The sequence below is a fragment of the Leucoraja erinacea genome, chromosome 35 (assembly GCF_028641065.1).
Source record: "Leucoraja erinacea ecotype New England chromosome 35, Leri_hhj_1, whole genome shotgun sequence".
NCBI lineage: Eukaryota > Metazoa > Chordata > Chondrichthyes > Rajiformes > Rajidae > Leucoraja > Leucoraja erinaceus.
Genome location: NC_073411.1, coordinates 14,984,077 through 15,011,276, shown reverse-complemented (window position 1 = coordinate 15,011,276; position 27,200 = coordinate 14,984,077). Strand labels below are relative to the sequence as shown.

At 45.7% G+C, this 27,200-nt stretch overlaps 1 protein-coding gene across 1 annotated transcript; it reads left to right on the top strand.

Moving 5' to 3' along the window:
* The first annotated feature begins 7,995 nt into the window (after window positions 1-7,995).
* LOC129713419 (prosaposin-like) lies at window positions 7,996-26,414 on the top strand. Its single transcript, XM_055662462.1, has 11 exons — window positions 7,996-8,152; window positions 11,542-11,672; window positions 12,827-12,901; window positions 14,119-14,244; window positions 15,462-15,602; window positions 17,275-17,355; window positions 17,864-18,038; window positions 20,800-20,936; window positions 23,519-23,599; window positions 23,936-24,046; window positions 25,629-26,414. The coding sequence occupies exons 1-11, from the start codon at window positions 8,110-8,112 to the stop codon at window positions 25,662-25,664; spliced, it is 1,137 nt and encodes a 378-aa protein (XP_055518437.1). The 5' UTR covers window positions 7,996-8,109; the 3' UTR covers window positions 25,665-26,414.
* Window positions 26,415-27,200: the final 786 nt, after the last annotated feature.

The following is a 27,200-nucleotide window of genomic DNA, read 5'->3' as shown; positions in this document are numbered from 1 at the left end:
ATGATTTATTATTATTATTATTATTATTATTATTATTATTATTATTATTATTATTATAAGGACGTAAGTTAGTATACTTTGTCTCGAGTCTACCCTATTGCAACATGATCATGGCTGAACTGTCCCAGACCTCATCTCCTCTCCTGTGCCAGTTCACCAAAGCCCTCAATTCCCTGATCTTTTCAGAGATGTATCTACTTCCTCTTTAAACACTCCCCAATGATCCCGCATCCATAACCTTCTGGGATAGAGAATTCCAGAGACCGGGAGCCAGTTTCAGATGAGTGCATGACAATGCAGGAGGGAGCTAATACCATGTCTGGGTATATGAGGATTAGGTACACTAACAACGTTCTCAATGCTGCTGAGATCAGCTGGTCTGGTGGGTATTATTCAAACCACGTCAGTCTGTGGTCAATAAAACAACAAGGGTAAATACCTTTATTTTCCAGTTTTGTCTCCCTGTCACCATAGACACACCCTAGTGTACAAACGCACAAACACAGGCAGTTGTTCAAAATTTCACTCACACACGGGCACTCAGGTGTGGATATCGTTTCCATCAACACAAACTCATTCTCAGTTCCTGTGCCCATAGAGGAGGCAGAGTGGGAATAAAAACACCGTATCCTGGTTAATTTTCCAGGAATCAGAATAGCCTGCTGTCCCAGCAGAGAGTGCGTATCTCAGTATACAGTGGGGATGAGGCTCAGTTCATTGAATCAGTGGTCTTGCACATAGGTCTTGCACAAATTGAACCATCAGGAAACTCAGTTTAAAATGACAAAACTAAACCTCCTTTACTATGTGGTGAAATCTGCTGATTCTCTGACTTAGGGAATGCGGTGCCTGCAGTCTGTACTCTTGTACACTCTGAGGGATCGCAGATATTAAGTAGCATAACAGCCGACACCAGGTTTTCTGACAGATAGAGGAATAGAGGGCATTGAAAATCCATGATTCATTTTCAACTGAAAGTTCAAAGCAGAGAGTTGCCATCATCAACTGGTCTGATGAAGGATCCTGACGAAAAAAAAGCCACCTATCCCTGATGCTGCCTGACCCACTGAGTTACTCCAGCACTCTGTGAAACGTCACCTATCCATGTTCTCCACAGATGCTTGAGTTACTCCAGCACTCTGTGAAACGTCACCTATCCATGTTCTCCACAGATGCTGCAAGACCCGCTGAGTTACTCCAGCACTCTGTGAAACGTCACCTATCCATGTTCTCCACAGATGCTGCCTGACCCGCTGAGTTATGGTGCAGCAGCATCTATGGAGCGAAGGAAATAGGCAACGTTTCGGGCCGAAATCCTTCTGGAAATAGGCAACGTTTCGGGCCGAAACCCTTCTGGGTTTCGGCCCGAAACGTTGCCTGTTTCCTTAGCTCCATAGATGCTGCTGCACCTGCTGAGTTACTCCAGCACTCTGTGAAACGTCACCTATCCATGTTCTCCACAGATGCTGCCTGACCCACTGAGTTACTCCAGCTCTCTGTGAAACGTCACCTATCCATGTTCTCCACAGATGCTGCCTGACCCGCTGAGTTACTCCAGCACTCTGTGAAACGTCACCTATCCATGTTCTCCACAGATGCTGCCTGACCCGCTGAGTTACTCCAGCTCTCTGTGAAACATCACCTATCCATGTTCTCCACAGATGCTGCCTGACCCGCTGAGTTACTCCAGCACTCTGTGTCTGTCTATGGAATTGTAAATTGGCCGGAAGTGAAATGAGAAGAAGGCGGGCAATGGAACGAGAGCAAGACGGAATAATGAAGTGGACAAAAGGTGTTGATGAAAGTGGAAAGATAGAGATGGAATTGGAAAAAGTGGAATCAAATTGGCCAGGAATGAAAGAAGTAATGACTACAGCCAGAACAAGGCAGTGGATGTGTGGTACATGTCGCTCTTCCAGGGAGATGCTAAATGCATTTCATTATCTCTGTACTGTACACTGACAATAACAATTAAAATTGAATCTGAATCTGAATCTGAAACACAAATAAAGCATATGGTCTGGTTATAGGTGAGATTGCAACATTAAAATGAACCTTATGAATGTGAAAGGGATTCTACGTGGTAAGGTGAGGTTTATAGATCACTTGCCCAAGGCCAGCTTACCTGGAAGAATAATGTCACCTATAACAGAACTGTGAAACTCCAGTCTACTGCTGGTGATTAGAATGAAAGAGCCATTGTGGGAACATGACACAGCTGCTAAATGGACATAAAAGCCACAGCTCTCCAGAAACATTGCAGATGTTTGTGGTCCAATAACAAGCTCATTCTTGCCACCATGTGGCTAAAGAGCAACGTTCAATAGAGAGCAGGCTGGTCATGTCACAAACTAACTCCCCACCAACATCTTCTGGACATCAACCTTACATGTAGGTTGCCACCAAGTGGTGCAATGGGATATTGCAAAAGCATCACCTGAAGTGTCACCTACACAACTGGTCACCTAGTGAGTGTGAATCAGCGGACCATTGCTCAATGCCCCAGTCAGTCCCAATTCCCTGCTCAATCATGTGTAGGAAGGAACTGTAGATGCTGGTTTAAACCAAAGATAGACACAAAAAGCTGGAGTAACTCAGCGGGACAGTCAGCGAGTGTTTAAGAAGGAACTGCAGATGCTGGAAAATCGAGTAAACACCTCATGGTGTCCAACCCAATCAACACCCCTCAGCATCTATATGTTTCAATAAAATCGCCAGTGATTCTCCTGAACATCAACAAATACAAGTCCAGATTGTTTGTCATTTTACAAGCCGCATATTCCAAGTAGACTTTACTTCTCCGACATTTCGCATTAAAATAGATGTATTCTGGCCGAGTGTGTGCTGAGTCAGGTGTTTGTCCACAAGACAGAGTTAGATTCCCTTCTGTATTCCACGGTTCCTGATCCTCCACCTTGCTCCAGCTCTGTATCTCAACTCATCACATTTAAACAGGGCCTGGAAGTGGACGTGCAGGGACTTGGGGCCCAAGACTACATTCCCAATGTTGGATAGGCCAATTGGGCTCCGTGGCTTTTGTTTTGACAGGTTTGCACATCTTAGACATCATAAATGTTCCACAAAGACAGGTAATAGTGAATTTCCAGTTTGACTTACATTCACCTGACAAGGAAGAGATTTTAGTGGTAAAATTGTCTACTGATGTACTGTCCTTTCATTTACCATTATACAGATTTTTCCTCAGTTTCGGTCCCTTCGAATCTGCTGAATTTTGCACTTGGGACAATTTTGACCAACAAGGTAACGAGGAAAAGATACAAAATAGGAAATAAACACAAAACGCTGGAGTAACTCAGCAGGACAGGCAGCAATTCTGGAGAGAAGGAATGGGTGATGTTTCAGTTCGAGTTCTTCAGACAATAGGAATACTGTCCTAATTTAATGCATTTGTATAACCTCTATACCATGTGTTTTTAAACATTTTTAATCCTTACAAACTAATTCACCTCCAGTTAGTAATGTTAAATATATTTATGGCTGGGCTGGTGTTTTGAAGTCAAAAGAGTATTACAACCCTATAAAGTGTTTGCTATTGACAATTTGGGAAAATTAGGATGAATTTCTGGGCAGACGTTGAGAACCATGAAACTGTTGTGGGTTGATGAAAATCAATGTTTTCCTTTAGTTTTTTAATTTTCGTTTTAGCTTATTGTCAGGTGTACCGAGGTACAGTGAACAGCTTTTGTTGCGTGCTATCCAGTCAGCGGAGAGACAATACATGATTACAATCGGGCCATTTACAGGGCACAGATACATGATAAGGGAATAACGTTTAGTGCAAGGTAAAGCCAGTAAAATCCAATTAAAGTCTGAAGAAGGGTTTCGGCCCGAAACGTTGCCTATTTCCTTCGCTCCATAGATGCTGCTGCACCCGCTGAGTTTCTCCAGCATTTTTGTCTACCTTCTAAAGTCCAAACAAAGATAGTCCAAGGGACCCCAATGAGGTAGATAGTAGATGTGTTTATGTTTTGGTCACTGGTTGTCTCGGAGGGGAATGAGTTGCCGTGTGCATTACTTAATGTACCTGCAGGTTGAAGCAGGGGCATTAGTACACAGGGGCATCAGTACACAGGGGCATCAGTACACAGGGGCATCAGTACACAGGGGCATCAGTACACAGGGGCATCAGTACACAGGGGCATCAGTACACAGGGGCGTCAGTACACAGGGGCATCAGTACACAGGGGCATCAGTACACAGACTGCAGCCACCGTGACTACAAACATTCTACTCAGCATTAAAAGGCAGGATTATTATTGGGTTTCAAATACCACAGTGGAGGCCAGAATCCAATTGGTGAGATCCCAGAACATAAACAAACATGCTGGTTAATGCACAAAAGGACACCTAGTGCTGGAGGAAGTCAGCGGGTCAGGCAGCATCTCTGGAGAGCATGGATAGGTGATGTTTCTGGTCGAGACTGAGGAATGGTCTCGACACAAAGCGTCACCTATCCATGTTCTCCAGACATGCTGCTTAACCCACTGTGTTCCTCCAGCATTTGGTGTCCTTTTGAGGTCCCAGAATAAAGAACAAATGTATGGAATGGGTGACAGATTCTGACATGACCAACGCTATTGGCAACTCCAAACCAGACAGGGTCAGAATTGAGTGGAGCACAGAGTGATCTGAGGTTTGTTCTCTGGGTAAGAGGAATGTATTAATGAGAATAATAACTAACTGCAAGTGAGACAAGATATCTGTCTTTACAGACTCAGTCTTGTGTTCACGTTTTCCAAGCAGCCCGCACCAATGGCAGGAAGATCACAACCCAGAAACCAAGATGTTCAAGAAAGAACTGCAGATGCTGGAAAATCAAAGGTAGACAAAAATGCTGGAGAAACTCAGCGGGTGCGGCAGCATCTATGGAGCGAAGGAAATAACTAACCCGCAGAGTTTCTCCAGCATTCTTGTCTACCAGAAACCAAGATGGTCCTTTGTCAGTGCTGCCTGACCAGCTGAGTTATGGTGCAGCAGCATCTATGGAGAGAAGGAAATAGGCAACGTTTCGGGCCGAAATCCTTCTGGAAATAGGCAACGTTGCCTATTTCCTTAGCTCCATAGATGCTGCTGCACCCGCTGAGTTACTCCAGCACTCCAGCACTCTGTGAAACGATGCTGCTGCACCCGCTGAGTTACTCCAGCACTCTGTGAAACGTCAGAGGCAGTGACTCAATCCTGGGGTGCAGGCATCCCCGAGACCCCTGACCATCTTCTCACCTTCCCAAGTGGTCAATGTTCACCACTGAAAAGCCCAGAAGGAGTGGATGTGGAGAGGATGTTTCCAGTGGTGGGAGAGTCCATATGTTCTGGGAACAGAATGAGGACATTTGGCCAGTCAGGTCTTCTCCGCCATTCAATCATGGCTGACCAATCTTTCCATCTCAACCCCATTCTCCTGCCTTCTCCCCTTATCCCCTGACACCCTTACCAAGATTCTGTCAGTCTCTGCCTTAAAACTATCCATTGGTGGCCGTCTGTGGCAATTAATTCCATAGATTCACCACCTTTGACAATACATTTCTCCTCATCTCCTATCTAAAGACACATCCATTTATTCTGGGGCTATAGCCTCTGGTCCAAGGCACTCCCACAAGTGGAAACATCCTCTCCACATCCACTCTGTCCTGGCCTTTCACTATTCAGTAAGAGTCTAAAACCAGACACAGACTAACCATATAGAACATGCCTTTACAATGGAGATGTGAGATGAGGAGGAATTTCTTTAGCCAGAGGGTGGTGAATCTGCGGAATTCATTGCCACAGACGGCGGTGGAGGCCAAGTCTGGGTATTTTTAAAACAGAAATTGATAGGTTCTTGATTAGTGCGGGTGTCAAAGGTTACAGGGAGAAGCCAGGAGAATGGGGTTGAGGGGGAAAGATAGATCAGCCATGATTGAATGGCAGAGTAGACTCAATGGGCCGAATGGCCTAATCCTGCTCCTATGTCATAGTTTAAACAGCAAGTCAACAGGTTATTCCACAAGGAAGAAATACAAGAACACAGACCTCTGAATGGGTGTCAACATGAAACGTTAAATCTCTTTCTCTTTCCTTTCCACAGATGCTGCCTGACCTGCAGTCACTTCCAACACATGATGGACCTCTGGTCCAGCTCTGAATGCCACACTTTGGGAAAGATAAATAGGCTTTAGTGGGGCCACAGAACACAGCCACACCACGAGATCTGAGAGAGGGGTTTAAAGTCATGAAAGCAAAGTCTATGGAATGAACAAGACACAAGATTGGAAACGTCACCTTCCATGTGTAGGGAGGAACTGCACTGAATATAGACACAAAATGCTGGAGTAATTCAGCGGGACAGGCAGCATCTCTGGATCTGAAGAAGGGTCTCGACCCGAAATGTCACCCATTCCTTCTCTCCAGAGATGCTGCCTGTCCCGCTGAGTTACTCCAGCATTTTGTGTCTGTCTTCGGTGTAAACCAGCATCTGTAGTTCCCTATTTCTCCACGGGATGTATCTGTTTATGTTAACGGAATGGTCAAGAACAAAGGACGAAGGCTGAAGGTGGCTGACCAATGAACCAGACATATTTATTCAGACACAAAAAGCTGGAGTAACTCAGCGGGACAGGCAGCTCCTCTGGATAGAAGGAATGGGTGACATTTCGGGTTGAGACCCTTCTTCAGACCAGCATTTTGTGTCTATCTTTGGTATAAACCAGCATCTGTAGTTCCTTCCTACATATTTTATACATGTGCTGGGCTGGGCTGGGCTGGGTTGGGATGGGGGCTGGGATGAGGGTCTAAGCTGGGCTGGGGCTGGGCTGGGCTGCTGGGCTGGGCTGGGCTGGGCTGGGGGGGGATGAGCTGGGCTGGGCTGGGCTGGGGCTGGGATGAGCTGGGCTGGGCTGGGATGAGGGGCTGGCTGGGCTGGGGGGATGAGCTGGGCTGGGATGAGCTGGGCTGGGGCTGGGCTGGGGCTGGGCTGAGCTGGCTGCGCTGGGGCTGGGCTGGGATGAGCTGGGATGAGCTGGGATGGGCTGGGATGAGCTGGGCTGGGCTGAGCTGGAATGGGCTGGGCTGAGATGGGATGAGCTGGGCTGGGCTGGGATGAGCTGGGCTGGGCTGGGGCTGGGGCTGGGATGGGCTGGGCTGGGGCTGGGATGATGGGATGAGCTGGGCTGGGATGAGCTGGGCTGGGCTGGGATGAGCTGGGATGGGCTGGGATGAGCTGGGCTGGGCTGAGCTGGGATGGGCTGGGCTGGGATGAGCTGAGCTGGGCTGGGCTGGGCTGGGATGAGCTGGGCTGGGCTGGGATGGGCTGGGGCTGGGATGAGCTGGGCTGGGCTGGGCTGGGGCTGGGGGCTGGGCTGGGGCTGGGATGAGCTGGCTGGGATGGCTGGGATGAGCTGGGATGAGCTGGGCTGGGCTGGGCTGGGCTGGGCTGGGCTGGGATGGGCTGGGCTGGGCTGGGGCTGGGCTGGGATGGGATGAGCTGGGCTGGGGCTGGGCTGGGCTGGGATGAGCTGGGCTGGGATGAGCTGGGCTGGGATGAGCTGGGCTGAGCTGGGCTGGGCTGGGCTGGGCTGGGCTGGGCTGGGCTGGGCTGGGCTGGGATGAGCTGGGCTGGGATGAGCTGGGCTGGGCTGGGATGTGTCGGGCTATGCCGTGCCGGGCAGGGATGAGCTGGGCTGGGCTGGGATGTGTCGGAGCTATGGCCGTGCCGGGGTTGGGGCTGAGCTGGGGCTGAGGCTGGGCTGGGCTGGGGCTGGGCTGGGGGCTGGGGCTGGGATGAGCGGGGCTGGGATGGGATGAGCTGGGCTGGGATGAGCTGGGCTGTGGTGGGCTGGGCTGGGATGGGCTGGGCTGGGCTGGGATGAGCTGGGCTGGGCTGGGATGGGCTGGGCTGGGATGAGCTGAGCTGGGCTGGGCTGGCTGAGCTGGGCTGGGCTGGGCAAGATGTGACGCAGGGCTGGGATGACACAACCCGGGAGGGGCGCGTCCTTGTGCTAATAGGCCGAGCCCGGCGGCACCAGCGCTTATTTACAGCGGCGCGGAGGCAAGGTCGGGGTGTTTGTGTCAGTGTCGGTGTCGGAGAGACTGTCCCGGGTTCGTGGAGCGGAGATGGCTGCCCTGATTATCCTCGCTGTCCTGTGTCTGTCACCAGGTGGGTATAGGAGGGTGAAGGCGGGGGACAGGGGTGGTGGTTCAGGGGGGACAAGGGGGTGTGAGGAGGGGGGTCATTGAGTCAGTGTCTCGGGCTGTGGCCCCGGGTGTGGAGATGTCCTGCTCTCACCCCGCTCGCCCTTGTGGGTTTCAGGTGACTGTGAGTCAGTGCGTTGTGTTGCCCCGGTGGGGAGGGGGCTGGGGCTGGGCTGGGGGTTGGGGTTGGGGCTGGGGTCGGGGTGGTTACCGCGCTGGGGTGGGGTGTTGCGGGACTCTGGGTCACATCCCCCCGCTCCTGTCGCCTCTGCATTGATGACAACACAGCGCTAGTTCCCCGACTCACATCACCCCCTCGACGTGGATTCATGTCGCCCAGTGGACCCCCCCTCTCCCTGTGTTGCCCGTGTCTGGGACCCCCTCTCTATGGGCCGCTTCACGGACTGACTCCCAGTATACCGGCTCTGTGATTCCAGCTTCTCTGCCCTTTGAGTTGTGGGATCTTCACTAGAATCTAATCCGCAGTTACTCTGTTCTAAGCAGGAGCTGTCCATTAAACTGTGTCACTTCCTGGTCTGCCCTATGAGCTCTAAATCCTTCCTTTGTTAAACCAGTTTTATATCTGCCATTGTGTGTGTGTGTACAATACCATGGGTGTCAGCTACTAGTATATGTTATACAATAGAAGGGTCTCGACCCAAAACGTCACCCATTCCTTCTCTCCAGAGATGTTGTCTGGCCCGCTGAGTTACTCCAGCATCACCAGTATCTCAGATTATTTTCATGTTTGCCTTGTGCTGTAGAACAAGGGTTCCCAACCAGGGGTACATTTCGCCCACCCAGGGGGTAAACTTGTTGATTGTGTATCTGTACATATTTTTTCACATTGACTGACTGTGTTTGGTTCTGATATACGTTCGATATCTGTCTGTTCATCATTAGTTGTTCATTAATAAGTGAAATAACATTGTTATGTGCTATTAAAGTTGCCAGGGGTGAATGGGACAAAACGGGTCGGGAACCCCTGATGTCGGAGGCCATTCAACCCATCCTGTCTGTGCCAGCTCTCAACAATTCCATTAACTCCATACCTTCATTTATTTTGCTGTGAATGTTTTTTTTTCGCATCCCATTGACATTTCAATGTGTTTAAGATATTGATTGAAAGGATAAGGTCATAAGTGATAAGGAGTAGAATTAGGCTATTCGGCCCATCAAATCTACTATGCCTTTCAGTGATCTATCTCTCCCTCCTAACCCCATTCTCCTGCCTTCTCCCTATAACCTCTGACACTTATACAAATCAAGAATATATCTATCTCTGTCTTAAAAATATCCACTGACTTGTGGCCTCCACAGCTGCTTGTGGATGGATATATAAAGACAATATGAATTATTTAGTAAGACTCTTGTTGTGGAACTGGAATGGTCCTGGTATTGAATGATGCATTGATAATCTAATTAATCAATAAAGCTGTATTGTGATAGTGCAGATCTTGCAAAACCAGACCTCTACTGCAATGAGAAACACACAGTGACTCAGTGGGTAAGGCTCTCTCTGGGGGAGATGCAAAGGCAACATTTCGTAGGGCCGAATGGCCTACTCGTGCACCTATTGTCTATTTCGAGTCGGGACTCTTTTTCTGACTGAGTTACTCCAGCACGTCACACATTGAAGTGACTGCCTCGCCTAACGTGGTGCTGGCAATGTGTTGGGAGCCTGGGGTAGCTGCATTTATATGACACATTTCTCATCCCATTACTGACACCCAAGTAGTGGGGAAACGTGTCAGCCAAGATCACGCAACAGCAGTCGGAGAATTAACCAAGTGGAGTGTTTGGCCTTGGGTGAGGGGCAACCTTTATAGAGGTTGATAACATTAGAAGTGACATAGATAGGGTAGATGGGCACTGTCTTTTTTTGGTGGGTTAATAGAAGGAAGTGGTAGAGGCAGGTAAAATTGTAACATTTAAAATACATTGGATATGTACATGGGTAGGAAAGGTTTACTGGGATATGCCCCAAGTGCAACTCAATGGGATGAGTGTAGGTAGATATGTGGGAGGAGTTGGGTCGAAGGGCTCATCACTCAGTGATTCTATAACCAGAATCTGTGATCTGTGATAAATATTGGTCAAACTTTAGGATGGAGAGTAAAGTTCACAATTCCACACTTGTGCGCATAGGCTGCTTAATGGACATGCATACTGGAGATGATTACACCATATAACCATATAACAATTACAGTACGGAAACAGGCCATCTCGGCCCTTCTAGTCCGTGCCGAACACGTATTCTCCCCTAGTCCCATCTACCTGCACTCAGAACATAACCCTCCATTCCTTTCCTGTCCATATACCTATCCAATTAATTTTTAAATGATAAAATCGAACCTGCCTCCACCACTTCCACTGGAAGCTTATTCCACACAGCTACCACTCTCTGAGTAAGGAAGTTCCCCCTCATGTTACCCCTAAACTTCTGTCCCTTTATTCTCAAGTCATGTCCTCTTGTTTGAATCTTCCCTACTCTCAATGGGAAAAGCTTATCCACGTCAACTCTGTCTATCCCTCTCATCATTTTAAAGACCTCTATCAAGTCCCCCTCCTTAACCTTCTGCGCGCCAAAGAATAAAGACCTAACTTGACACGCCAAAGTAACTTGGGTATTCTGCGATGCACCCTGGCCCCAGCTTTGTGAGATCGGGGAATCAATGGGAAACTAGTGCAGTGGTGGACAACATTCTACCTGTCAGCTTCTGGGTGAGTGGTGGACAACATTCTACCTGTAAGCTTCTGGGTGAGTGGTGGACAACATTCTACCTCTCAGCTTCTGGGCTTACATTTCCTGCTGCTGCAATTCAAAGGAATTTACAGAATTTCAATTGTAAATCAGCAGAATACAGAGAAGAAATAAGGATTGGGAAGTTCCTCTGAGGTCTTCTGTCCATTGTGGCAGTGAGACTGAGACTGGCAAAGTCATTATTCTGTGTAGGAAGGAACTGCAGATCCAGATGCGCACACAGGACATTGGTTGAGGCCAAATGTCAATAAAACTGCACCTGACCATGAATTGATCTTTTCATCACTGGGTAGACACAAAATGCTGGAGTAACTCAGTGGGATAGGCAGCATCTCTGGAGAGAAAGAATGGGTGACGTTTCATGTCAGATTGAAGAAAGGTCTTGATCCAAAGCATCACCCATTCCTTCTCCAGAGATGCTGCCTGTCCTGCTGAGTTACTCCAACATTTTGTGTCTACCGTTTGATTTAAACCAGCATCTGCAGTTCTTTCCTACACTTTTCATCATAGGGTGTGAGTTGGAGGAAAAAGTGAAGAGTGACTCTGTTGCTTTGGGTGAGGTAATGACTCTGGTTTATTATATATCCCAGTTCTGGTCCGTCCTCAGAAGAAGATATCGTGTCCTCAAGATATTGAGACTGTGTGCAAGGACCTGAAGACTGCCATGGAGTGTGGCTCATTAATGAAGTGTATGGATACCAAATGGACCGAATCAGAAGGGGTGAGTATGAAGCGTATTGTGACCATGCATCATGGATGCAAGAGGGTTCCTTTGTACAATCCATAGCAGGAGATGACACATCTTTGGTATCAGTGACTGATTCATAATCGCTAGTGCCTTCTCATCTCTTCAAGTTCAAGCTTGCCATCAATATGTCCTTGGGTTGGTGAGATTTGCACTCTGTAATGGATCTGAGTGAATCACGATGTTGGCTGCCTTGGCTAGACACAAGCTCATCCAGACCTGCCTTTATACGCAAGCCCTTCACAATCTGTAGCAAACACTTGGTTTCTCTACAGTCTTCCTTCATTCTTCAGAAGAACCAAGTAGGGTATTTTTATTTGAGTTGCACCAGTTTCCAACGGTAAAATATTCTGCGGTCAATGAAATATTTTTGAAATATAATTACAGTTCACAGCAACCTCTGTATGTGTAAGAAAAGTGTGGAGTTTTGCTCCACGGAGCTCTGAATTATGAGGAAATGGGAAGGACACAACTCTGCTGAAGATGTTGCAACACTGATGAAGTAACAGTGTTGAAATTAAAATAACGTGCTAATATAAAGTACATTTTCTAATGTAGAAATTTCCTAATTGAGCAAGGATCTACAGTTTTAGCCCCATGTTTTTGTCCAGAACAGATTTAGTGAAGTAATAACGGTCTAAATTGCTACACAATGGAAATCTTTCTCACTTCACTTTTTCACTTCTCACTTCGCTTTTTCTGGTACAGGCTTGAATATCAACAAAACATACATCGTACTCTCCATGACCCCCCCCCCCCCCCCCCCCCCCCCCACCCCCTCTCTGTGTTTCTGGTGGGGTACTCTTCTGGTTACCCAATTCCAGCAAGGATCTGGAGGCTTTGGAGAAGATGCAGAAGAGATTTACTAGAACGATGTGTAGATTATGGGCTGTCAAATCAGTCTGGTTGTCAATGTTTGCAAACTGGTGGGCAGTTTTGATGTTTTCAGTATTTTGGAACTGTGACTAAGTGAATAACATTTTATTGTTCAGGAAACAAGTTGTGTGGGATGGGGGAAGGACAGAGAAGCAAGTGAATAGTTGAACCTCTTTAACATGATCTCTCGGCATTTGCAAAGCCATATCCCACACACAAGGTGTCAAGATTCATGCTTCTTATCTTTCCTTTAGGAGTTCAACGCATGTACCATGTGTAAGGAGCTGGCCGCAGCGGTCGACAAGGTGGTGGAGAAAAAGTCTGTGCAAGTATGTCTACCTGAATTGTTCCACAGCTCCTGTGGGGCAGGTGGGGGCGGGGAGGGGGCAGGTGGTGGGGGGGAGCATACAGGTTGGGGAGGGGAGGGGGCAGGTGGTGGGGGGGAGAATGCAGCTGGGGGTGGGGAGGGGGACTGAGTGAGGGGAGAGGGAAACTACTGGTATGAAAGGGTACGGATCAAATCAGAAAATGGATATACTACTCTGATAAGTGAACTGGACATAGTAACAGTATTCTAGAGCAGGCCAGGCTTATTGGGAGCCAGCGGTAACCCGATCTGTCGTGGGCAAGAATCTTTCTGCTCCAAATAAACCTACTAGCAAGACTTCAACCCTGCTGTAGATTTATCAACGATTCCTCATTAGTTTTGTAGAAACGGAGAACTACAGATACTGGTTTAAACCAAAGTGCTGGAGTAACTCGGCATCTCAGGCAGCAACTCGAGAGAGATCGGATGGGTGGCATTTCAGGTTGAGACCCTTCGGGTCGAGTCTGAAGAAGGGTCTCAGCCCCAAACATCACCTATTCTTTTTCTCTTGAGATGCTGCCTGACCCGCTGAGTTACTCCAGCACTCTGTGAAACGTCACCTATCCATGTTCTCCACAGATGCTGCCTGACCCGCTGAGTTACTCCAGTGCTCTGTGAAACGTCACCTATCCATGGTCTCCACAGATGCTGCCTGACCCGCTGAGTTATGGTGCAGCAGCATCTATGGAGCGAAGGAAATAGGCAACGTTTCAGGCTGAAATCCTTCTGGAAATAGGCAACGTTTCGGGCCGAAACGTTGCCTATTTCCTTAGCTCCATAGATGCTGCTGCACCCGCTGAGTTACTCCAGCACTCTGTGAAACGTCACCTATCCATGTTCTCCATAGATGCTGCCTGACCCGCTGAGTTACTCCAGCACTCTGTGAAACGTCACCTATCCATGTTCTCCACAGATGCTGCCTGACCCACTGAGTTACTCCAGCACTCTGTGAAACGTCACCTATCCATGTTCTCCACAGATGCTGCCTGACCCGCTGAGTTACTCCAGCACTCTGTGAAACGTCACCTATCCATGTTCTCCACAGATGCTGCCTGACCCACTGAGTTACTCCAGCACTCTGTGTATATTTAGTTTTGACTAGTTAAGTTGCATGTTTCCCATTTGACAATGCTTATTGCACTCTGCATGCTGCTCACCCAGTTCCTATCTATTTTGCAGGATGATTTCAAAGGTGTCTTATTGAAAATCTGCTCCATGATCCCATCCAAGCCGTTATCTGACAAGTGTGTGACTTATGTCGAAGCTTTCCTTCCCTTGGTAATTCAATTCATGAAGAATGAACTGGTGAGTAACTGTTTGTGGAGGATGCGTGTTGTGGCAACATGAACGAGAACAGGTCTAATTCTGCTTCTCCTATAATGACCACCCCGCCCCATTACATTCACTTCAGGTTTTACTGTTGCTGTTAAGGATGAAAATGGAACTTTAAACTATTTTAGATGTAAATGATGTGGGTGTGAGGAACTAGAAGATGCAACAAATTGCTGCTATTTTTGGAGAGATTTTTCTGTAGCTGCTGCTACATCAGTTAATTAAATATTACTTTTCGTTTTGAATAGTAGACATTTTGTGTTTGCAATTTAATTTTGTGATCTTCTGGCCAAGGTTAGGGCTAGGATCCCTCCATCGCTGGGGATCAATCTCAAAATAAATGAATATCATTTGTTAAATAGCATTAAAAGCCCTCGTCAGTCTGAAGAAGGGTCTCGACCTGAAACGTCACCTTTTCCTTTGCTCAATAGATGCTGCCTCACCCGCTGAGTTTCTCCAGCATTTTTATCTCCCTTAAAAAGCTTAAAATGTAATTATTTGAAGTGGCCGGCGCTGCCTCACAGTGCCAGAGACCCGGGTTCCATCCTGATCTTGGATGCTGTCTGTGTGGAGTTTGCAGTTTCTCCCCGTGACCGCGTGGGTTTTCTCTGGGTGCTCAGATATCCTCCCACACCTCAAAGGTGCGTGTGTTTAGTTTAATAGGCTGCTGCACATTGCCCCTTGCGTGTAGGGAGTAGATAACACAGAACAGGTGTGAACGGGTGGTTGGTGATCAGTCTAGACCAACTGGTTTCCATGCTGTATCTCTAAACGGAACCAAACCAACCCACAACCCACTTCCACCTCAAGGGGCCCAAATGACAAATAAATTGTATTGTATTCAGTGTTATGAATTAAGATCTTGGATAGATTTGGCAGTTCTGATTTTTTTTTTAAAATATCTAAAAATGTGAAGGAAGTCTGGAAGTGTGCATTCTTTTTCCATTTATTCTGTCTTGTGATGTAAAAAATACATCACAATTAATTACACCAAGTCACTGGAAATCCATGTTAATTCCTGGGACTGAGAAAAACTAATTGGGAAGGAAGATTCTTCAAAGTGACGTTCTCAGTCCAGCTGCCTGTTTCTAGAATTTACAGCAAGTTACACAGTGGATCAGCCAGAGCTGAGGAGATGGGTTGTAGGTGTCGGCTTGTGTTTCATGTATATCCTGTACTTTGTGCCACAGAACAATCCTGCGCAATTGTGTGCTGCTCTGTGTGTCGCCGTGCCGACAGACGATGAGGAAGTAGAGGAATCCAATGCCGTCCGTGAGCTTGAACCGAGCCACAACATCTATCTTCGGCAACAGACAGGAATAAAGCGGGAGGTAAGATCATTCCACAGGTTGCACACCTGGACTTTCAGCAACGGCTGCAGAGTGGGAGGGAGGGAAGCATTTCTGATTGAGGCAGAGAGGTTCTGAGTCCAAACTGGATGGGCAAGATTAGAGCGGGCAATCTAGGCTGCGTTCAGTGCAGGGGCTGTTACCTGACCGCTATGAATGGTGATCATTGATTGCACACTTACCTGAGGACCAATGATGACTTATTTTCTCTCTCTATTCTTAAACGGGTCACTCAAATGGTAACAATTCTTCCTGTGTGTCCTCTCCATGTCAGTAGCTTTGCCTCCACATATGCTGACTGATCCGAGTTTGTTTTTTTGATCCCTTGGTTTAATGGTGGGGTCAAGGAAAGAGCGCATGCACGGGTCACAGCCCCGGTTCTTCCAATCTTTCCACCACCAAGCACAAGATGCCATTGTCTGTAGATGCCCAGAAGGGTAATCTTGTGATGTGGACTCGATAAGAAGAATGGTAATGGTAAAACGTGCAGGATTCTGCTTTGGGATCCAGTACTCGTGCATGAAGCTTCTGGTTAGATGCTGTTTGAGCTACCACCTCCGTTCTGAATCGATCTGTTTTTATACATTGATAGCAACACAGTCACAATAAAGTTCACCCACAATCGAAGATGAGACTGAATCCACAAAGATGCTTTAGTTGTCCTTCTATTGATGCCACATTGGACAGCTGTCACAATGATAATGGCAAACGTTTCCCTCGTGACGCTAGGTCTGGTTGGTGGTTCTCTGCCCGGGTGTGTCAGTAGCTGTTGCTGTGGCCCTTGCAGTTCCAGAGACCAGGCACATCCATAAGTGCGCTTCAAAGGGATGGTGGTAGCATTGACTGCTATTAGTTGGCAGATGCTTTGAAAAATACTTGGTTGGTAAGGTCTTTGAGAGATCCTGCTCCTGAAAATGGCAGCAATGTTACTTGAGATGCATGCAACAGATACGTCCAGCGCATGTTTAGATCCTGACTGCAGCCCTATCCCTGCAGTCCAGTGTGGAATAAATCTTGATTAGTACGGGTGTCAGGGGTTACGGGGAGAAGGCAGGAGAACGGGGTTAGGAGGGAGAGATAGATCAGCAATGATTGAATGGTGGAGTAGACTTGATGGGCCGAATGGCCTAATTCTACTCCTATCACTTATGACCTTGTGACCTGTGACACTCCATGGGATCCAAATAATCTCAGTCATTCAATCCAGAGTGGAATCCAAGCTCAAACGATTGGCAAGAAGCATTCATGGGAAGTGAAATGAGATGCAACGGTTTAATCTAATTCCAATAGGAACGTGTTTGTACAAAATACCTCTGTTACACTGATAATTATTGGAAAAATACAGCCTAGGCAACGGTGAAAATGTATTCTGAGTTTGGGATTGAAATGCACTGTTGGTCTAATGGTGCTTTGTTAACACGAGTACGGAAGTACAGTGCGTGCAGTTCAGAAAGGATTATATCACACGGGAACAGAATCTTGGTCAAGTCCAAGTGTATAGGAATAGTTCACTGGAGTCATCAGATGTTGTTGTCATGCTGTAATATGTATCAGACTTCTACTTGGTTGGTGATGCATAATATCTATCACTTGTACCTTTGAAGAATGGTTTAAAGTACAGAATAATCTCAACTCCATTAAATCTATTTTGCAGGTGGAATATCTGCCCCCGTGTGAGTTATGTCTGCTTGTTTTGAAAGAACTGGAGAAAATTCTTCCAACGGAACGGACCAAGGTGAGTTATTTGCCAAATAAAAAAATAAGGTCTGAAGAAGGGTTTCGGCCCGAAACGTCGCCTATTTCCTTTGCTCCATAGATGCTGCTGCACCCGCTGAGTTTCTCCAGCAATTTTGTGTACCTTCGATCTTCCAGCATCTGCAGTTCCTTCTTGAAAACAATAAGGTTGGATCTTTGGCTTGTGTATCTGTTTGCTTGGCCATTCTCTCACTATTTTCTATGATACTAAATCTGTTATCGCCGATGCGTTCACCCTGAGGATCTATCGGCATTGACTGCCATTTGCTATAATGACAATGGGGCAAAGTTTGAAGGCATCATAACTTTCTGATTTAGCTGCTTTTTCTTAAATTAAAAAAAAAATAACACCTTTGAGAGAGAGGGTGGATAATGTCCTCTCCAATATACGATCCGTGAAAGGGCAGGGACTGAAACGCAGTTGTAGGATTGTTGTGGCTCCTATCTTTGCTTACTTTGTTAATAAATGATCATTTATCCATTTACAGGATCTCATCCTCAAAGAGCTTAATAACATTTGCAGTATCGTGCCCAAAAAATATTCTGAAAAGTGCAAAGAGCTTGTAAAAGATGAAGGCGCAATGATCATTGATATGATTCTCAATCAACTTGGGCCCAATGCTATCTGCTTTGGTCTTAAACTCTGCTTCGTCGATTCTTCAGGTAACTGTCCACAACTCCAGTCATTTACAACTCGATAGAGGGGCCTTATTTATAGCTCAACATTTTGACAGATGATTGTGGTTTATATCAAATGTCTTGTTGATTCTTCCATTCCCACTCTAGTTCCTTTCATGTCACAGGGCATCTTTAGGACATGGTTACCCCAACAAAATAGCTCGTCTTCATTTGGTATCAAAGGTAGCAAATTGACAATCTGCCAATGGAAAAAATAAAAAAAAACTACTTTTAGTTGTATCTCCACGTGGCCCTAGAACAGGAGAAGATTGTTGGCTCGATCTGTTGCTAATCTTTCTCTCCTGGGTAGCAAAACTTATCTGCACAATTGTTGCTTTTGGAAGGTTTTCCCTTGAGGGATTGGTGAATGAGGTCACTTCCAGGTGTGGATTTAATCCACTAATTCCTTGATTACTTCCAGCCCATTTCTTTACAACTCTCTCCCTCCCATCAATGGATCTGATTGCCTTTGGAATCTCTCTTCAACAAGTGCTCTGGTTACGTTGCTGTACTTCATTTAAAGTCATATTTATCCAGGGTCTCCTACATGTACATACAGGAGTCTGGATGAATTGGATTATGTGAACTGCACGTAAAATTCAGTGATCTTGTCATCTGTTAATTGAGGATGTGCATTTCCATTTCTAGATCTGAGTGTTACATCGTGGTCTATTGAAAAATAAAGACTCTGTGTTGAAGTAATCCAATCATAGACAATAGGTGCAGGAGTAGGCCATTCTGCCCTCTAAGCCAGCACCGCCATTCAATATGATCATGGCTGATCATCCAGAATCAGTACCCCGTTTTTTGTTTTTTTTTTCCCCTTGATTCCCTTTGCTACATCTAACTCTCTCTTGAAAACATCCAGTCAATTGGCCTCCACTGAGGGAGAAAATTCCACAAATTCACAACTCTCTGGGTGAAAAAGTTTTTCCATATCTGTCCTAAAAGCCTACCCCTTATTCTTAAACTGTGGCCCCTGGATCTGGACTCCCCCAACATTACTATTACTGGGCAAGTTTATGATTCCTGGTGAAGAACTCCCATTCTTTTCTTTAATACACTATCTCTCAAGGAATTTTCTGTAGGCATGCACTCATTAGAACGCCTTCAGATTCCCATTTGCAGCTAATCTTTCCTTGCACATTCTTTTGCCTCAAGTTTTCATTCCGACTATTTTGAAATCAACTGGTTCTCGTTCCCTACTCATAAGCAACTTTTTTCTTTTGCAATAATTTCCTGTGTCTTTCATCATCCAGGGAGCTCTGAATCTCTTTGTTGCTTCTGGTTCCTCATAGAGGATAGAGCCTCATCTGAACCTTTGCTTCCTTAAAGAGGCCAAATCTGCTACATCTTTACCTCGGTTTAACCTGGGAACCCGAGTCTCTCTCAATCTGTTGAAATTAATCTCTGTCCAATGATTGTTAATTGAGATTGTTCCTTGTCTACAGTTAACTTAAATCTTGTGATGTTATGTTCATTGTCACATAGTACAGTCCAGCACGGGACCAGGCCCTTCAGCCCACTGCGCCAGACATGATGCCAAGACTATCTCTTATCTATCTGGACATAATCCACATCTGCCCATTCCCTGCATATCCATGTGCCTATCCAGAAGTCTCTTAAACGCTGTACTGTATCTGCATCAACTATCACTCCTGGCAGTGTGATCTAAGCACTTGCCACCCTCTGTGTAAAACAAAGTTGCCCCTTTAAACTTCAAGATTCAAGAAAGTTTGCCATGCGTCCCAGATAGGACAATGACATTCTTGCTTTGCTTCAGCACAACAGAATATAGTAGGCATGAATACAGAACAGATCAGTGTGTCCATATACCATTATATAAATATATACACACATGAATAAATAAACAGATAAAGTACAAATAAACAGATAATGGTCTATTAATGTTCACAGTTTTGTTTGAGTTGAGTTTAATAGCCTGATGGCTGTGGGGAAGTAGCTATTCCTGAACCTGGACGTTGCAGTCTTCAGGCTCCTGTACCACCTTCTACCTGAAGGTAGCGGGGAGATGAGTGTGTGGCCAGGATGGTGTGGGTCTTTGATGATGATGCCAGCCTTTTTGAGGCAGCGACTGCGATAAATCCCCTCGATGGAAGGGAGGTCAGAGCTAATGATGGACTGGGCAGTGTTTACTACTTTTTGTAGTCTTTTCCGCTCCTGGGCGCTCAAGTTGCCAAGAAACAAGCCACGATGCAACCGGTCAGCATGCTCTCTACTGTGCACCTGTAGAAGTTAGAGAGAGTCCTCCTTGACAAACCGACTCTCCGTAATCTTCTCAGGAAGTAGAGGCGCTGATGAGCTTTCTTGATAATTGCGTTAGTGTTCTCGGACCAGGAGAGATCTTCAGAGATGTGTACGCCCAGGAATTTGAAGCTGTGACTCTGTCCCCCTCACCTTAAAACTATCCCCTGGGCATGGAAATAGACAGGTGATATTTTGGTCCTGACCACAAAGGTCATTTAGACATTTCCCTGCACAGACGCTGCCTGACCAATGAGTCCTAACATCTGTTTTGGTTTTTTTAATACTCTAAATGTTCTCCTAACCTTTTTTTTTTCCCCCCCAGTGTAGAGCAGCACGTAACAACATTGGTGTCAAAGGTGTTTTAGTGATGGAATTTCACCAATGTTGCAGGAGTGCAATCAATAGAAGGATCAGTGTCTAGAAGAGTCTACAGATAAAGTCTGTACCCTGTCTAACATGAATTTCTCCCACAATGTAGCTGAACTGACTGACGAACTGGGTAGACCAACTTGTGACATCTGTGAAAAAATGGCGAACCATCTCTCCCTTGGTCAGAAGAGTGGCACAGACATGATGAAAACCTGCAGCTCATGGTCAGGGGCAACCTTCCTCTTGGTGAGTCAAGGTGATCCAGAAGATGATGCCTTCCATCAGCGGTGGAGAGTGAGAGTGGACTGATTGGGCAGCAATGAGTCACATTGGACTTTTCTTCCTTGGTTCAAATGATGTTCCTGATCAAATGTCCACATTATTGATTAGATATTGTATTTGTACAAAAGGTGGACCAGATATGTCAGTAGTTTTGGGGCACAGGGCTCAGTGCTACAAAGCATTGCCTGAAGACTGGAGTGGGGACATGTGGAGGCCATCAATTGATATTTTCAAGGCAAAGATTAAAGGGCCTGTCCCACTGTACGGGGTAATTCAAGAGTTCTCCCGAGTTTTCCCCTGATTCGAACTCTGAGAATGTCCCTAGCGAGTTCGTGACTGTCTCGCAGCGGCTCGTACGAGTAAAAAGTAACATTTATTTTTCATCACAAGTTTATTTTTTACTCGTGGACATTTTTCAGTGTTGAAAAAATGTCACGAGTTTACCGGATTTCCCGAGTACCCACCGTTAGCATTACCAGCCGCTTCGAGGCAGCCACAAACCCCTACGGACCCGCTACGGACATTCTCCGAGTTCGAATTGGGGGAAAAACTCGGGAGAACTCTCGAATTACCTCGTACAGTGGGACAGGCCCTTAATAGATTCTTGATTAGTACGGTGATTAGTATGGTTATGGGGAGCAGGCAGGAGAATGGGGTTGTGAGGGAAAGATTAATGGCGGAGTAGACTTGATGGGCCGAATGGCCTAATTATGCTCCTCTAACTTATGAATTTATTAGATCGGAAGTAAGGATATTTGCCGACTATTGCATAAGGTTTAAATTTACACGGAACTACCAATGAAGCTGATGTAATATAGTAATTGTCGCTGCCATTGTGACCCATCTACAGAATGCTTGCCCATGCAGTTACTTGCCCATGCTGCTTAATAGCCTCTCCCAAACCTGTGACCACATCCAAACGACATTAACCGAGGCAGTAGGTATACCACCCTCTAAATCCACAAACCCTCCGGACTTTGAAATGAATCACTAGTCCTTCCTTGTGTTTTGGAACTCCCTACACAACTGCATGGTGGAAGTACCTACCCCAGAAGAACACCACCTGTTCAAGGAGGAATGGGTGGGCAGGAAATGTGGCCGTGCCTCGACTCCCATATTAGAAAAACGGTTCTTCAAAAGAGAAGTTCACACAACAGTGGAGGAAGCAAATGTTTAGTGAGAATCTCTGGTCTACAAGGATGCATTGTCGGGTACATCCACTTTTTGTTTTTGTTGTTGCAACTGAATACAGAAGTAGAAGTGAAGCAAGGAAGTGAAATTATGTTAAAGAATATTATTTTCAAGCATAAAAATATTTAGGGTTAGGTTAGGAACTTCCATGAATATAGTTCACCTTGGTACACCTGAAGAAGGGTCTCGACCCGAAACGTCACCGATTCCTTCTCTCCAGAGATGTTGCCTGTCCCACTGAGTTACTCCAGCATTTTGTCTATCTTTGGTGTTCCACCTCCTCCAGGCTCTTCTGCTGCCCGACTACATTAGGTTAACCCATCATGCAAATATCTGTTTGCTTGTCAGACCTAACTGCATCCTTGTTCAATGCTGCCTGGTGGACTTTCATTATTAATGAATATATTTAGCTGCTATTACATCACTGATTTTCACCCCTTGTTCATTCTTCCTGGTTTAACTATTCTCAGTATATTGTACTGTACTGACATTAGACACAAAGTGCTGGAATAACTCAGCGGGACAGGCAGCATCTCTGGAGAGAAGGAATGGGTGACGTTTCGGGTCGAGACCCTCCTTCAGACTGATGTTGGGGGAGTGGGTGGACTGATGACAGTTCTTTCCTACACTTTGTGCTGACATTACTTAGCTTAGTTTAGAGATACAACGCAGAAACGGGCCCTACCGCCCACCAAGTCCATGACAACCAGCGACCCTGCACACTAACACTATCCTACACACTAGGGACAATTTACAGTGTTATCAAAGCCAATTAGCCTACAAACTTGTATGTCTTTGGAGTGTGGGAGAAACCGGATTACCCAGAGAAAACCCACGTGGTCACAGGGAGAACGCACAAACTCTGTGTACACACACACACACACACACACACACACACACACACACACACACACACACACACACACACACACACACACACACACACACACACACACACACACACACACACACACACACACACACACACACACACACACACACACACACACACACACACACACACACACACACACACACACACACACACACACACACACACACACACACACACACACACACACACACACACACACACACACACACAGCAGCATCCTGGTCAGGATTGAACCTGGGTCTCTGCCACTGAAAGGCAGCAACTCTACCGCTGTGCCACCATGCTATCCATACTATACTGTGTGTATTAGTACTGTAACTGTCCTTTTTATTTTCCCCCATTACTTAAGAGTTTTGTACTGGAATTCAGAGACATTTGAAGAACAATGCAACAATATAAATCATTAGTTCTATCAGAACAGAAGAGCTGATTATCTGCTTTAATCTGATTCTCCCCTTAGTGTGAAGACTTTGCTTATGCTTTCAAACCCCAGCTCGAAATGATGCTTCCCAAGTCCGACAAATCAAAGGACATTTGTAAGGTAAGAGTGAAGATATGCTCCTAATGTTTGAGGAAGTAAATGGCAGGACAGACAAAGGAGAGTCGGTGGATGTTGTCTATCTAGATTTTCACAAAGGCTTTAAGGTGCTGAAGGTGAGGCTGTTAAAGTAGATGGTATCAAAGGGAAAATCCTCACGTTGATAGCAGATTGATGAGGGAGTTGAAGGCTTTGTGGCCAAGTTTGCAGATGATTCAAAGATAGATGCAAGGGCAGGTAGTTTAGATGAAGCACAGACTCTGCAGAAGGACTTGGGCAGGTTGGGAGAGTGGGTAGAATGGCTGTGCAAACATTGCTGTGTATATGATTTATTAACAGGACCTTGGGCTCTGTGTAAGACTGATAACAGAAAGACAGCTTGGAGAAAATGATTGTACCTGGGGACCAAGACACTGGTGCTCGGATAAAGCAATCGCTGCTCGCTGCAAAGTAAGTATGACTTAATTTCTTCATGGGATATTGGGGAAATGGCAGCAGTACAGATATATTGGGACAAGAAATTACGGGTGACCCTCAAGCCTGATTGTTGTTTGTGTCTAGTTATGTATTGGATCCACAATTCAGAATTGAGAGCATGCCTTTCACATTGCCGGCCCATCCAAGTTAGAACTTAAAGATCTAAATACAATTCACACAAGCTCTGATTTGTAGAAAAGAACACAAGGTGTACAAAGGAACTGCAGATGCTGTTTTTCACTGAATATAGACAGAGTGCTGGAGTAATTCAGTGTCAGGCAGCATCTCTGGAGGAGAGGAACAGATGACACTTCAGATTCATAATTGGAGCTGAAGTAGACCATTCGGCCCATCAAGTATGCTCTGCCATTTAGATTTCCAGCTCTATCTGCTCCTTATTTGATTACCTTTATCTAAAAAATTATCAACCTCACTCTTGAACAGTCATATAGCATAGAAATAGGCCCTTCAGCCCAACTTGCCCAAGCTAGCCAATACTAGTCCTCATGCCTGTTTTTGACCCATAACCCTCTAAACCTTTCCTATCCATGTATGTGTCCAAATGTTCTTGTAGTACCTGTGTCAACTCCCTCCTCTGGCACCTTGTTCCATATACTCATCACCCTCTATGTGGAAAAGATTGCCCCTCAATTTTATTATTAAATATTTCCCCTCACCTTAAACCAATGCTCTCTGTTTCATTTGATTATTCTACTCTAGGTAAAAGACTGTGCATTTAGCCTCTCTGATCCCCCTCGTGGTTTTACCACCTCTATAACATCACCCTCTTGGCCCCCTGCGGTCCAAGGATTGGAGACCTATCCTGTCCAACCTCTCCCTGTAGCTCTGGTCCTCAAGTCCTGGTAACTTGACAACTGAGCCTCCGTGGTTCTATTTGATAGAAGATTCCAAAGATTCACTCCCCTTTGAAGATATATTATCTTCATCATTGTCTGAATTGTCCAGCCCTGTATGCACTGTGACCATGGTTCTGAACACCTGATCAATGTTTGTACCTTTCAATAGGATCGATCCTCTCTAAATCTTGTATCACAAACCCACCATCCCAGTCACCAACCTACTATTGGCTACACTCCCTCTATCTATCCCTATTCGAGTACAGAGACGAGACCTGATATTTCAGCAAGGATCTACAGAATTGATCCCTGATCCATTGATCCCACAAAGGTTAGCGGGATCATTGCCCTGCAACCGCAGGAGATGCTACACCTTTCCCCATACCTCCCTCCCTGACTTGGACCAGGAACCCCGTCAGTCCTTTCAGGTTAGGCAGAGGTTCACTTGCACCTCCTCATCCACTGTATCCATTGTTCAAGGTGTGGACTTTTATACATGGGCAAGACCAAACGTAGACTGGGCGATCGTTTTGCAGAACACCTTCACTCAGCCCACCTGAAACATCACCTGTCCATTTTCTCTAGAAATGGTTAGGTGATGCATGAGGAATGAGTGTTTTGAAGAGTAGGAGGGCGGTAAATGAAGCATGCTGCTTTCTCGTAATTCAAACTAATCTCATTTTTGATTTTCTTTATAGAGTACTGAATACTGTGAGGAAAGCGGCTGGTTATAAAACTAATTCAGCATCTCTGGCAGAAGACTGCAGCAAATTTAATAAAAATCAAAGGTGATTCCATTTCAGGATCAGTTAAATGATGATTCGGGCTGTGTGCGTGTGTATTTTGAAGCAGTTTTGTGTCGCTATAGCTTCTGCTTAATTCTAAATTCAGCACACTCCCTTTAATTGAAGTGTCCAACTGAAACAAATTCTCTTTTTTCCTTCCAACTAATCATTTCTGGATGCTGCATATGTAGGTAGAGCTTTTGTCTAACACGGATTGATAGAAAGTAATGATTTCCTAAGCAACTGCTGAAATGTAACATTTTAAAAGGAAAGGATTGGTGATTGGGTAAACGTCAGTGTATTGTGCATGGAAGAGATGATACGACTCTAATCCTACAATCTCACTGTACAAGATACAACAGGGTGACAATCCTTGGGAGCAAAGCAATTTCACAGAGATTTGGTGAGTTCAGAGGCCTAAAACAGGGAAGCTATTTCCAACCGTGGCTGGTTCAATGAGGGGGAACAACGGCAGGTGGGGGAGGTGCGGCTGATGGGATTGCAAAACCAAGAGCCAGTATACATTTTGATGGGCTAAATGGCCTCCTGTGCTGTATTTTAAATCTGTAAAGGAATTTCCTGATGTGTGGGAAACAACTGTTGCTCTCAACAATTGAATGAAGTTTAAACTGTTAATATCTTGATGTTAAGTTTGAGGTGAAATGTTAATGTTCAATAAAGCACTTTGCAGAAATTAAACCGTATTTAGAAACAATTCTTTGCAATTTAGTGAATATTCTGATATTTCTACTCTTGCACCTTGTCAAGTGTTGCATAACGTTGCTATGGATGGATACTGACTGACTGCTTCCATGCAGATGTAACGAACCAACCATGTATGACGGGGCTGGCACTAATTTTACAACAAGAGGATAATACTTTGTAAATGTGATGGAATTCTAATAATTGATAGAACTAAGACCAATCAAGTAAATCTTAAATCTCTATGTGGCTATAAAAATGATGATCAGTCTGAAGAGTGTCTCGACCTGAAACATCACCCATTCCTTCTCACCCGTTGAGTTACTCCAGCATTTTGTCATGCTTGTGTTGGTTTTGCATTTGTTGAGCAGACTAATTGCTTTAAAACAATGCTCTGTTTCTTAAATAAACTTTAATCCACATATGACTTCCTTAAAATGTGATTCATTCTTGCATCCTTGAATACATGGATGTACCATCTCTCTCGGATAGTCAGTGGAGCAAGGCCACCCCTGAATGTCGGCAACCCATCATCCTACCACAAGCATGGTGCCAAGTCACTTTGGAAGCAAGCATTTTCCTTTCCTCCCCAAACAAGGTGCCTCGGCATAATGCTAAGATGCAAACACAGATGTTGACTCACCCTAGCAGTCAGCATCTCCTGCATTTGAGTCTCTGGTGGGTGGCTGATCTTGGATGCATACCTAACCACTGGCACCAACTTGGCTGGTTAAAGGCACTGTGTGACTTTACAACAGCTTTAAATCTAAAGATAGAGACAAA

Bases quoted from the DNA above. Each gene is read 5' to 3' on its own strand.
- LOC129713419 (XM_055662462.1), top strand. From the start codon at position 8,110: ATGGCTGCCCTGATTATCCTCGCTGTCCTGTGTCTGTCACCAG. The intron at 14,245-15,461 runs GTGAGTAACTGT...TTTGTGCCACAG, and splicing joins AATTCATGAAGAATGAACTG to AACAATCCTGCGCAATTGTG. The intron at 23,600-23,935 runs GTAAGAGTGAAG...ATTTATTAACAG, and splicing joins AATCAAAGGACATTTGTAAG to GACCTTGGGCTCTGTGTAAG.